At 41.7% G+C, this 13,474-nt stretch overlaps 1 protein-coding gene across 4 annotated transcripts; it reads right to left on the reverse strand.

Moving 5' to 3' along the window:
- Nucleotides 1–10,657, reverse strand: LOC125434934 (matrix Gla protein-like). Of its 4 annotated transcripts, none has more exons than XM_048500800.1 (5): nucleotides 10,525–10,657; nucleotides 5,621–5,758; nucleotides 3,403–3,438; nucleotides 1,442–1,517; nucleotides 1–372 (listed from the first exon to the last, which is right to left on the reverse strand). In XM_048500800.1, the coding sequence occupies exons 2-5, from the start codon at nucleotides 5,679–5,681 to the stop codon at nucleotides 237–239; spliced, it is 309 nt and encodes a 102-aa protein (XP_048356757.1). In that variant the 5' UTR covers nucleotides 5,682–5,758; nucleotides 10,525–10,657; the 3' UTR covers nucleotides 1–236. The 4 variants fall into 4 exon arrangements, with proteins under 4 accessions (XP_048356757.1, XP_048356758.1, XP_048356759.1 ...); XM_048500801.1 differs by having other exon boundaries at nucleotides 5,621–5,800; nucleotides 10,525–10,578; XM_048500802.1 differs by having other exon boundaries at nucleotides 5,621–5,797; nucleotides 10,525–10,572.
- Between the last annotated feature and the right edge of the window lie 2,817 nt (nucleotides 10,658–13,474).

Raw genomic sequence — 13,474 nt, forward strand, 5'->3', positions numbered from 1 at the left:
TGTATCAAACCAGCTGTTTATTTCTTAAAACACCCACATCCTTCTCTGTCCAACCACCACTACATCAGCAATGTGTTGATTAACACAGAATCTAGGAATCATTGGCTACAGAAGTATTGAAGCAGCAGATGGAATAACATACGATGGACAAGCAACTTAATACATTTCAGAGGTTGTCACACTTTGTAGATACACCCAGGCTCCAGGCCCTGGACATGGCAATTCCTGATGTTTCACTAGCCCCTTCTCAGCCCAAAGAAACGCCTGTAGGCAGCAGCATAGCCATGGCGCAGAGCATAACGTTCACAGGGATTGTAGTCCTCGCAGATCTCCCGTTGCCGTTCCTGGGGGGTCTTATTGCGCTCTCTGATCCTGGACAAATGTTACAGAGAAAGACCGGTTTAAAACAAGATCCCATAAAAAGAGCAGTCAGTCCAGTCAGCGTGTGGGAAAGCCATCCCCAATTATTGCTAAGATAGGCAGAGTAGAAATAATATTAAAAGTTCAATGCAAGATAAGCAGGTGCAACACCCAGTTACAGAGCTATAGCTGGATGGATTGACATCCTGAAGATATGGCATATGCAAGCACCCTTAGTTTCAAAGATACAGAAAATCACTGCAGAGTCTTAGCGGCTAGTTTTGACACGGAAGCTGTTTTATGCAAATGCCTCTTCTATTAGGATGAGGTGGTGAAATCACTGCCTGAGAAATAAATGTGTGAAAGTCTTCTAAAATCAACTGGGGTGGGGGTGGGGTGGAGGAGAGAGATAGATTCTGAAGCAACTCTCCTGACAATTCAGCAAGAGACCACTGAGCTGCTGATTACAATGTAAAGTAGATCCTTCACATTGAATTCTGGATAATAGTGAGAACTCAGCTGTGATTCAGATTGTGTAGATTAGTTATGTAGTGACCCAAGGCATAGCCATCCCAAATATTTTGCCAATACCCTGTTTCTCCGAAAATAAGACATCCCCTGAGAATAAGATGTAGTAGAGGTTTTGCAGAAGTGCTAAATATAAAACATCCCCTGAAAGTAAGACGTAGCAAAGTTTTTGTTTGGAAGAATGCCCGTCAACCAGAGCATGCAGCTGTGGAGCAGAAAAATAAGACATCTCCTGAAAATAAGACATAGTGCATCTTTGGGAGCAAAAATTAATATAAGACACTGTCTTATTTTCAAGGAAACACGGTATAAATATACTTCAGTTCTCAATCTGCAGCATTTCTGTATTTATTCCAGTGTTCCCCCTCATATTATTTTTCCAGTCCCTTTTTAATTTTGATCAGACCTTACAAAAGACAATGAAGCCCACCCTTTCTGTGATTTACCTTCCAAGGGATAACTGCCCTTCCCCAAAGACCATGATTTCTTATTGTAGGAGAGATGGCCTCTCACTCTTCATTGGTGTGCAGCCCTAAATCCAGAGAAGACTTACCTTTCCTGCACAATCGAATTTCTCCTGGGTGGAGTCCTCATGAAGTTGTACGCATTTCTTCTGTTAATGAAAGGACCTGGGGAGAAGGATGGTTTGTAATTACTCTATGTTCTGGAGCTGAACTGAAAATTATTCCATCTGGAGAGCAATCCTAAGCTGATCTACTCAGAATCAACTCAAGTCTACTCAATGGGGCTTACTCCCAAGAAAATGCCCTTAGGACTGTGTTGCTAATGTCCCTTTGACACTGGCCATCTTGTTCATAATAGGAAACACTTTGGCCCGTTCCTCACAGGCCAATAAACACAGGTTAATGACTGTAAAAAAAACTTTGGGGGGGGGGGGACTTCGCATGGATCCTGCCCCTAAAGTGAGTCTGCCCTGCATTATTTCCCCCAAACTAGGTTTTTTGAGACTCGACTAACCACAAGTCTTTTGAAAAATTCTGGGTTGCAGCCGCTTGCAAGTGAATGGCTAGGCAGGAGGTACTTTATTTGGCTGCGCTTTCCTTTAAAAAAAAATTCCAGTTTACATCTGCGTAGCCACGCAGGTGCAACTGGTTGTATTGAGGTATCATGAGATGTCAGCATGACTGTGGGGGTTCATTTGTGCACGTCTGTGTAGCTACGCATCGATGGGAGGTAAATAAAAAAATAGATGTGTCTCCGTGTGAAGGCGCGACAGCAACTCGCATTGTTTGTGTGGGCTCGTATCGCAGCCTGCACATATGCATGCGAACAAAAAAACCAGAAAGCCGGTTTCTTTATCCTAACTGCAACCCACTATACATTTGGTGTGTTGAAAGGGCCTCAATCTGCTTTTTCCGTTATCTTTATACCATCCAGAATGATTGATGTCAACTATTTTCCACAGTTGCTATGGTGTACTTCTAGATACTAACGAAAGGGCTTATACATAATTGCATACTAATACTAGCCCTGATAATTGTGCATCTGGAACTCACACAGCTTTGCAGTCTCCAGGCCTCAAGCAAAGGATAAAGCAATCTTTTTTCTCCTCTTAATGAGAGAGCCAATAAGAATCAGAGCTAAAGAAATTTGTCAACCTTCCCTTTCACCTGCTCCATCCTTTGCCAATGCATATTGCTGCTCCTGTTGTTTTGCTTCTAAGGGGGCAGATTTTAGTTTTTTTAAAAAAAGAACAATAATATTTTAATTTAAAAAGAGAAACTGATGAGACAAAAAAACTACTAGCAAGGTTCACACACACCTCTGCAGCTACGCTGAAGAAGCTCCATACTTTTCCTTTGGAAGATGGATTCTAGTTTACCTTTTCCCCTCATAGGCTAGTTCCCTACATGCAAGGTGTTTCATATGGTGGAACATGCAAATGTATCATTGCTCCACGCACGTGGGGCAGGGGTAGATTAACTTTCAGGTAGTCATTCTGTCAGAGAAAAAAAGGGATAGGGAAGCTTGCTGCATTTTGTTACCATGAGCCCTCTAGGGGAGGGCGGTATATAAGTTCAATAATAAATAAAAAGTTCTGCTGATGAAGAGGTCTGAGTTTCCTTACTTTACCTCATATCACCCTTCCTCTTAGAGCAATGTCCACTTTTCTGTTATCAGCTAGTCATCTTATTGCATACTGCATTACCAGATCCCCCCCCCCCCCCATCCTTCATCCCATGTCATGAAGAGGGCCTCATGACGGCTTTAGGGTGATTCCCGTATAGCATCACAAATCTAGATTAAAAGGTATGGAAGAGGGTAGGTTGTGCCAAAAGAAAAATGTGAAGGCGAGAGAATCAGTTAAGAACCAGACTAGACTGCCTGAAAACAGAAAGGCCATGGTGAAGGCCCCCTATTTGTCTTTTCTAGAGCTGGCAAAAATGATTGCAAAGGAAGTAGACCAATTCTAGACCTCTCACAAGACTTCTCATGAGAACATGAGCAGCAATGCCCTATGGAAGCCAGATAGTTTGCCGTATAGTTTCTTACTTGCAAATTCATGTGATTCCATACTCTCGTAGGACTCTGTGGGGGGGATAAAAGAAAAAGACAATCATTTGTAAGATCATCATTGACAAAAGGAGCAATTAAGAATGTAAGTACAAGATTTAACTACAGGCTGTTTCACGGGATTTTCGTGGGATTTATTGCTGTATAAGGTTGGGTATTTTTTCATGTTGTGCATGTTTTGGGGCCTGTTCCAGAGTTAATGGGGGCTCTATTTGTAATTTTCCTGTTTTTTTCCCCTAAGTGGTTATACAGTGATGTTTCCTTTTAAAGTGTAACCAGATGGGCTTGACCATCTTTGCAAAACGCTTCTCCCAAATTTGTTTTTGTTGGAAATCCACACACCCTGGATTGGTCAAATCCACACCCCTGGATCCCACACTTTTCTTTGTTCAAATGTTCCTGTTTGGTCTGAGACTTTTAATGAGGACTCTGGAACTGCAAGTGATGCCTCCCCCCACCCCACCTTCCCCACCATCTCCACCACCACCACGCTGGCCAGAATGTGTTTGTGCTTGAAAATACAGTTCAACATATTTTACTTGGGCTACTGTGAACCTTTCTCAGGCCCTTATCACAAGAAAGAATGGCAGTTTAAATCCCTCTGGTGGGTTTCTCCAATTGGATCTTATTGCAATAGCATGATCACTCATTAGAACTTATGCACAATTTTTTTTAAGTGGTGGTTTAAGTCTCTGGTGCTGCCCACGACAATATCAGTGACTGGTACATTGAAGTGCACAGTGATGAAAATCGGCTCTGGGATGGCAAATCTGTGCAGAATGTGTGGGGAATGATATCTGCACATTCGGTGCAGAATGTGGGAAAAATCAAGGGGAAACTATGAGGTGGAGGTTGTTGTCACAGGTTCATGTGAACCACTATTCTGTCTTCAAAGCTAGCAAACCAGGTGCCCTTAGTCCATTCACAAACAGAGTTTGATAGAGAAGCCCCTGTTTTTTGTCCTTGGTATTTGACAATCAAAGGAATACTGTCTTTAGACATAGAGATGCCATTCTATGCTATGCTATTGGCATGTATACTAGAACATATCTAGAGTAAATTATTAACAGAAGTTGTTTGCTTGTTTCACCAAATTATAACAAAGAATATACATTTCACATTATACAGTATTCAACAAGAGAATATTAAGAATAGATATACATATCCTTTCTTATCATGGTTTCCAAATTCTTTTTTCCATCTCTAATTTCTATATCCTCAATCTATAAACATTCTTCACTTTGTTTAACCATGCCCTTTCAAAGGTAGTATCTTTTGTTCCCAATAGTTCACAAACTCCAATCTTGCTGTAAGAAAGGTAATTCAGTACTCTGTTAACTATCTTATGGAGACAACCAACATCCAAATCATTATTGACAGTCTGTCCACTTGACAGATTTCTGTCTCAACTCTATCCATGTTCGACTTAAGAAGATACAGCCAGATCATTCAAAGAAGCAAGTCCTGCTTCAGACAGGCTGACAAATACAACCATCATCCCCAATATCTAGCACAACATTATGCAGTTACTCCAGTCTAAGTCCATTGTCTTTAATGGTCTTATACTGGAGCAACTCTGCATAGGATTGCACTGATTGCACTAAATGGACTTCAGTTCCCAACCATGATGGGCATTTACCAAACATTTTCCCATTTCAGCCCCCATAGGATCATACCTGAAGCTTTACAAGAGATATGAATTTCTGGACAAAAAAAAATGTTCATAAAGTATTACCCGATTAAATATCATCAAACAATGCTTCTCATAAATCTGTCCCACTGAGGATATTTTGAAACCCCAATGAGTATCTGTCAACTAGCAAACAGTCAATGGATGTAATATATCTGAGGAATATCCATCTGGTATTTTCCAAGTGATCACTTTATGTATAAACAGCCATAAGTAAGAGGATATGGCCTAATTTTCCTCATCATCTGTGTTTTGATAAAATGGGGTTGTAAAGGAGCAGAAACAGAATTGTCTGTGATGGACATAAAGCACAATGGGGCTGACCTGAGAACTATGAGCAAGAAGACTAGATTAGACCACAGTACCAATAAAGGAGTGCCTATAATGAAGGATGTGAGAGTGAGAGTCAGACATAACAGAAAGGGGAGCTGAAAATCAGGAGAGAAAGGTCATCAGATTAAAGGTCATCAGATTAAAGTTCTGCCAGCAATAAAAGACACCACCTACCATAACAGAAAGTTGTAACCGTCAGGACAGCCAGGAACACAAGAACAATGAGGGTCCGCATCTTCTCTCTCTTCCTCCCTCTCTCCCTCTTTCTGCTTAGTCTGGGTCCACTGAGGCCAGCTGGACTCTCTAGACAAGCTGCAAGGTTTAGCAGTGGAGTGTTTGTTATGACAACTGCTGCTGGAGGCAAAAAAGTCAGACGAAAGGGTCTGAGAAAAGTAGGGACTGGCTGGCACTTGCCCTTTAAGGAGGCTGTTACAAAACGCCCTCTATTAGTGGGTTAATCAGACTTTGGTGGATGTGGGCAAGCTGCGCTCCCCCTCCCTGTCTGCAAAGGGAGGATCATAGTTGAAAAGGAGGTGAGCTGTTCTGCAAGTTCAGAAATGTTGAAATACAGATGGGGAATGCCAAATATTAGCCACGGCTCTTGGACTTGGGATCCTGCTTCTCCCAAACATGGTGTTCCTTTCTCCTCTGTGTTTGCCTGCCATTCCCATGCTAAACACAGAGCATGTATTATAACTCCTTATCTTTTAGACTTACCACAGCTCTGGAGACTATTTCAACATTCATTTCAGCCTTTTCATTGGTGGATTCCATACAGCATAAATATAACATCTTTAAAACATTGTAAAAAGATTTGTTGTGGCATTTTTGTGTTCCCACAGCACAAGCATTGCCAGCCAAAATGGATCTTTTTTCCTGCCTGCTGCATGGAGCTCTTGTCAGTTTCACTGTTGCACCTGCCATTTTGTGCACTGCTGCAGAGATTCTCCTGCCTCTGCCATTTGGTGAAGGTTTTCCATGGAGGTTTCCTCTGCTTGCAGCTCATTTGCTGAAGCATACAAAATGGCTGGCACAAGCAGTGAAAATAAAAGTAAGAGGTTTGGGTGGGAAAAATAACGCATTTTTCTGCCTGCTGTGTGTTCGCTCAGCAGGCAGGACCCATGTTCAACCCATTTTTTTTTTTGGGGGGGGGGGGGATCAGTAGCAATTTTTGAAAACCAAGGTTGAGATAAATAAAACAGGCTGTACTCATTTTGTGGAAGAGAGATGTGCCAAGGTCTTATTCAAAACACTTTTTATAACATCCCAAAGACGTTATATTTGTGCTGTGCAAAATCCACCACTGTCAGATGTTTTCAACTAGAGATGAAAAGAAAGGTATTCGTCTGTCTTGCTGGGATGGTCCTTTTGTTTCCTATTCTAATGCAACCTATACTGGTTATGTCAGAGTTTTCAGCAAAAGGTATCAAACATTTCCTCAAAGAAGGAACATTCAGCAGAGAATATGTGGTGAATCATAGGAGAAAAAATCCCTCCATGTAGAAAACAAGGTGACAGGCTGTGCTTGTCAATGGTATTGGAAAGGTGTGATTTGGCTTAGACTGACACTGAAGGAATTCTAGCCCAGCCTCTTCTGCCAACTAGCTACTTTTTCACGTGGAACAATTGGGGAGGGGAGGAATGTGTTGGAGTATTGTACAAGTCTGCATCTGCAATCTGAAGCAGCACAGTCTAGGCATCACAGCAATGACTGTCTGCTATGCACAGTCAGAAGTGGTACAGTGTATTCTACCACCTTAAAGTTTTGCCGCCCCAGAGACATGTATTCTCCTGCTTGTGTGAATTAGACTTAGATGTAACAGAGGCAGCTATGTTTGTTCTTCACATGTAAATCAGAGGACGGGTCCTACTTTTACCACAAAAGGGACATGTGAGCAGGGGATTAGAACCTTCTCTTACTTTCCACTTTTGCTGGGGAAATTTTCTCTCAGTCTAGCTCCAATATCACAATATATGTTTGGCTTGGAGAAAAGTGCTTGAAAAGAAAAGTAACATAGTAGATGATATAAATGGGAGATTTAGCTCCCTTCAAATGCATATATAGACCTTTTTCTTGTGAAAAAACAACTCTTGTCATCATTTTAGACAAGAAGGGCAAACATACAAATAACCAAAAATGGCAAGTCTGTCACTTTTCATTTGGCCCTGAAAGCTAGGCCTTGGACTATTTGGAGGCTGGCAGTAACTAGCTTACTGTTGATTTTTTATTTATTTACAGTATTCATTTGAACATTTCAATGCTATTTTACTTTCCAAAGTGATCCAAAGCAGTATGCAGAAATTTCTAGAGCCATCAATACAAACCACTCACTTTGACTTTACATGGCAAATCTGGACTTTTGAACTGAGATCAGTTTTGTAAACTGAGGGCTCAGAAATTGAAATCAGAACCACTTTTTGTATATAAATACATCATATTCCCCAAACTTATTTCAGTTGCCCAACCTGGGGGCATATAGGATTGATGGGTTTTGACAGGGAGTTGAAAGAGAAGGCATTTGTATGTGTGGAGGAAGGGCAAAAGGCCAGGGAAAATGTGAAAAGGGTCCTCCATTCACCCACTGGAAGTTCTAGGCAGGTGTCACACCCTCTGCAAGTTTTTCAAGTTCCCTTTACTCATACAGAGATATTCAAGAAATGTTCTTTTAAGAAAGTTTTTTTTCTTAATGTGCAGCTACATTTCATTTTAGACAAATAGATGCCACACTGTTCTATGTTTTGCTAGCTTTGTTATGTTTTTCAAGCTGCCTGAACAGGAAATCTGGTATATAAATAAATAAACATTTGGGTTTCTACCATCATGTTTGCACACAAATCTCACTGTCACAGCTAGAGTGGTGATACAAGTTCAGTCGGCTAAAACCTGTCTCTCACAGCCTCAGTGCAAAAGCATAGCAGTGCCCAAGCTCCCATCTCTATGTTGGTGGAGAGCAGGGATGCAAACCTAAGTGCTGGCTTAATATTATCCTCTGTTCTTGAGTGCTGTGTCACAGTGACTTTGGAGGGAGAGGGGGCCAGGTATCAAAACTGATAAACAGATTCCACCCTTTTTATGCAGGGAGTCAGGGGAGGGGGGGAGCACAGATTAGGATTCCTTGTTTCTAGAAACTGGAAATGTGCACATTTGTGTCATAATAAAATAAAAACTACCAAATACTTTAAAGCAACAGAGTCTGTGACTTCACTCAGACCACTTGTAAAACCACACTCAGAAATGAGCTGGTGATCCATTGTGAGAGCCAAGTCCATCCCAAACAAGGCTTAAGACAGAGATCACCTCACCAAATAGGGCATGGGTCACCTCCGTTCTTTCTGATCTGTGACACCTCAGTTCTTTCTGACATATTATCATTACAGCTCTTTCATATTGGTTTTTCATGTATCCCTGTTGTATAGGTCGGGGTACTGAGCAGGGTCGTCCTAGAAGCAAATGCTGAACAGGAATAGGAAGCACACCAGAGTTAGGAGAAAGCATTCACTGCTCCCTCTGGCAGAATGCTTTTGAAGAAGGGAGTGTCTAAATCACACTGGGATTTGCAAAGTGCCTCATCAGTGCCAGGAAACAGTTGACTGCACACTCATAGCCTGCTTCCAGGTTCTGTGAACACATGGCAAGAAACAGCAACAGCAAAAAGAAAGAGACTGTCTGTAAGCAGCATTCCCCCACACCCATCAAAAAAAAGGAGTTATTTTTCTTATTCTCAGACCTCTTTGCCTCTCTGACACTGCTGGCCTCATCATAAGTTTAACAGTTACTCTTGGAGATTTGTATCCCCTAGAGGTCAAACCAAACAGGCTTGCAGTAGAACTAGTGATGCTATCCATCTTTCTAGCCTCTTGCCCGGGCTTCCCTTCAGCTCCTTGTTCCCCAGTTTCTCCAATATTCAATTTTTAAAAGTCTCTTTTATGGAAATGTCTTCGCTTTGGTAAGGCCTTGTTTATGTTCCAACAGAATTCAAAATTTGCAGAATGTGTATTTTATCAGTTTACTGTATATCATAGTCACTTTGGCATCCCTAAGGCCTGAAAGGAAGGCTGACCTGGAACAGAATGGACCAGAACTGGAAGTTCAGAGTATGGGGCGAGCAGGAAAAAGATACTGTGAAGTTTGGGAGCTAATGGTAGTCTTTCCTCTGTTTAGGTAGCTGCTCTAATCTTTCTGAGCAATCCTTCTTTCGAAAAATGCTGACAAAAAGATCTTGCTACCACCCCTGCTTTTTTCCTCTCCAGTCTTCCTCTATTTCTTTCTTCTTTCCTCACACATATTGCCAAAATTACAGAACTGCTGATGGGCTTGTTAATGCTATGTTGTTATTATAAGTTTCTTCCCCGCAAAATGCCTCACACTTTCCAAGGACAAATAAATTAGAGCTTGGCAAAGAGTTTGTAACAAAATAAGATTTCTGCAAAAAAATCCTGGCTTTGCTTGGCTGAAGGTTTTTATCAGGATCTCAGTGATTTTTTAATAGGAAAGCTGGAGAAATATGACAACATCTGAAGAATTCAGTCATCTGTTTGTAATCAATATATTTTTTAGAAAACTTTCCCAAAAATGTCACACATTTTCATTTTTGATTCATAATTATGCAGCATAATTTCACCAAAATTACTTAGCCGAGACCAAGTTTACTATACTGTTGTTGCTAAGGGGAAAGGAAACTATTCAACTAAATAGAATTTCCACTAATAATCTAACCTACCCTGACTTGGAAAAAAAGTGGGAAATATTGTTTATGCTCCATTATATACACAAATTATACATACTTCATCACTGAACAACGGAGACCAACTTTTAAAATCCCCAAAGGAACAAACAGACACAAATGTCAGTCCACTTTAAAATCTGGTCAAGCCATTATAGTCAGGAGTCTTCATACTCAATCTTGAATAGTTCACTTTCCCTCCAATTAGGATAGCCACAACCCAGGAGTTAGTTTTGAGCACATACTCATTAAGTCAATGACTTTGTACCTATTGAGCTAAAAAGTACAACCCTGCAAATGTTACCATGTTGAACTAATTCAGAGCAGACTTTGGTCATGCCCTTGCATACTCACTGTGATGGGCTGGGCTTCCTTCTGAATGCAGGCCCTGTCAGTGCAGGCAGTTTCTCTCCTCCCAATATTCCTGTAGCCTTAGCTGGCAAAGAGGGGCCCTTTTATTGACAACAAGCAACTCCTCCCTGTCCTCCTCCTCCTCTAGTCTGCCACCTCTTTTCTAAACATCCCCCCCCCCAATTCCTCACTCAGGAAATCAGAAACCTCAGGAAATTGAACTAGGAGAGAGTAGGGGTGTAAGAACGAATGCCAGTGGCTAATGGGGTCAAAACCACATCAGGAGGGAAGGAGGGTCGCCTAAGCAGTTATGTCTTAGCAGTTAACCAGTAGGAGCCCTGAATGGAAGCCTTGAAATACTGTAGGTGGTTCTTTCACTGGTGGCTGGAGAGGCCTCTTGCATCCCTCCTCCAGCAATCAGGCCTTGTACCACAGCAGAAGAACTGCATTGTTAAGGAGCCTTTGGCCAGCGTTCCTTAACGTTGGAGAGAAGGAAGACTGAAAAGTACTTGGACTCTTTGCTTTGATTTTATTTCCTCTCCAAAAGAGGAATGTTGAGAAAGGAGTTAGAAAATACAGAAGGACATATTTAAACTGAGTGGGAGTTTGGCATTGAGGGGAGCAGGCTTCTAAACTAGTTACAAGTGAATGGTTGTCCAGTGAAATCTGTTACAAAGGTTTAAGGGTTGCCAAGTCTGGATTGGAAAATTCATGGAGATCTGAGGTTGGAGCCTGGGGTTTGGGGAGCTGAGGAACCTCAGCAAGGCAGAATGTCACAGAGTCTACCTTCCAAATCAGCCGTTTTCTCCAGGGGAACTGATCTCTGTAGTTTGAAGATCAGTCATAATTCTGGGAGATCTCCAAGCCCCAACCGGTGGATTGGCAGCCTTAGAACATGACAAAGGGGCCAACTTCCAAAATATCATTTAAATATAATTTCAAAGAAGGAGTTAGAATCTCCACAGTAAGAATAGTGGAACCTGGCTGTACAGATTGCAAGCAATAGAGTACCTATTTGTCAGCAGTGAATCATTTCTCTTTGCTGTGCTTGTTTAATACAGCAAATATTTAACCACTTGGATCAATCAAAGATTTGACACTGCCAAGTCTCCTTTCTTATGAGGAGAATCCAGACAAAAATTTCTCACATCCCTGAGTGAGTATAACCTACTGGATAGACTGAAGGAAGACCACAACCTGTTTTCATAGGACACTCATTTTTTATTGCTATTGGAAACTGGCTAAATAGAGAGTACAGTTTTGCACATTGGTGCCTCACACAGTTGCATGTTCTAGAAATACTTGCAGAACTACCTATAGAGCCATAGCAGGGTGTCCTACAGTTCTCATGCTTTAGATACAAGGTAGAGCACAATCTTGTGTAAAGGGGTTCCTTTGGATTTGGTTTTACTTTTCTCACACTCCTTGAACCTGATTTGTTCCACCAGAAGCCAATTCGGATGATAGTGCACTGGATGTATATGCACTCACCACAGTGTCTCCATAAGGACCTATGCAACCACATTTTGCACCAACTGGAGTTTACAGAGCAGTCTCAAGGGTAGCCCAAGTAGAGCGAGTTACAGTAGTCTGATCTGGAGGTGACTGTTGAATACATCACTGTAGCTAGGTCAGGGCTGATAAATAGAGGGCCAGTAACCTTGCCTGGGGAGATGGAAAGAAAAAAACCAGCTGGGCCACCTTTGTGATCTGATCCTCCATAGACAAGGAGGTATCAAGGGTCACACCTAAACTCTTGACAGTTGGCCTAGGTGTTAGCTGCACCCTTTCAAGAGTTGGAAGGTGGCCATCTCCCCCACCACCACCACGTGCCTCCAACCCAACCACAGGACCTCCATCTTCCATGGATTTTTTCCAGCCCAATTTGCTTCAACCATTTCTCCATGGTATCTAGACAACTGGCCAAACATCCAGGGCAGTGTCCATCTGGCTGCGCATCAACAGTTCCGCTACGTAAACTGGTTTCTGAAATGAGATGTCAGAGATGTTATTTCACTGGTCTCAGTCCCTGCCATTGTAGCCTTGAGATGTGTTCTGAAAACAAGAAGAAACATGCTTTTGTCTATAGGAAAGGATCTTATGCCTTCACTTAGCTATTGATGTGATGGATAGAGAGTTACCACCTACTTGGCATAAAAGCAACACTCTTTGTATAAGGTGTAATGTGTGGTTGGATTGAATATGATGAAATAGAAGCAACTGGAAGAATAGGCCTACAGTAGTATAGGCCCCCGTGGGAATATACCATCCTCTGTTGGTATTGTGTCAGGTGCTGTACAAAACATAGAGGTTATACAGGGTGTATGATAAAAATACTAAGCTGAAATCTTCATATGTATGTAGCTGAAATAATACATGTTTAGCCACCAGGAACATGTCACACCATTGGCCACTTTTTTTCCCTACACTGCGAGGACAGGTGCCTATTCAAATCATATTTTCCTAACACTGAGTGTCTGAATCCGGAACATGATGCATACTCTGACAGGTCTTATTGCACTGGCATCCCATTCAGTCATTTAGTGCAGTATATACCAATGGTGAGGGAAACAGAAGTAACAATTAAGGTTGTAGTTGGGAGCCATTTGGGGGTGGAGACTGAGGAAGTGATGTTGTGTGATGCTACAAGAATCTCCCTAATCTCTATGGACTGGGAAAATTCTTAGAGTGTTCCGAAATACAATAATGTCACAGCACAGCAGTTCACAAACTCAAGGCTACAAGGGAAACATGGAGTTCCAACCTCACAGCTTCCTCATAAACACATTGCAGCACCAGAGAACATGTATAGATGAGAATGCATTGAAAGGAATGTGCCAAGCCATTCTGATTCTCCTCTGAAAATATCATTATAAACACTTTTCATCTTTTGTACCCAATGGGTTCCAAAATAAGTTCCACTAAAGGAACAAACGACCAGGAGGGATGTAAG

Source organism: Sphaerodactylus townsendi, linkage group LG06 (genome assembly GCF_021028975.2).
Source record: "Sphaerodactylus townsendi isolate TG3544 linkage group LG06, MPM_Stown_v2.3, whole genome shotgun sequence".
Lineage (NCBI taxonomy): Eukaryota > Metazoa > Chordata > Lepidosauria > Squamata > Sphaerodactylidae > Sphaerodactylus > Sphaerodactylus townsendi.

Coding starts and splice junctions, on each gene's coding strand:
- LOC125434934 (XM_048500800.1), bottom strand. CDS start 5,681: ATGCGGACCCTCATTGTTCTTGTGTTCCTGGCTGTCCTGACGGTTACA. Junction 3,439..5,620: donor GGTTACAACTTTCTGTTATG/GTAGGTGGTGTC, acceptor TCCCCCCCACAG/AGTCCTACGAGAGTATGGAA. Junction 1,518..3,402: donor GGAATCACATGAATTTGCAA/GTAAGAAACTAT, acceptor CCTTCTCCCCAG/GTCCTTTCATTAACAGAAGA.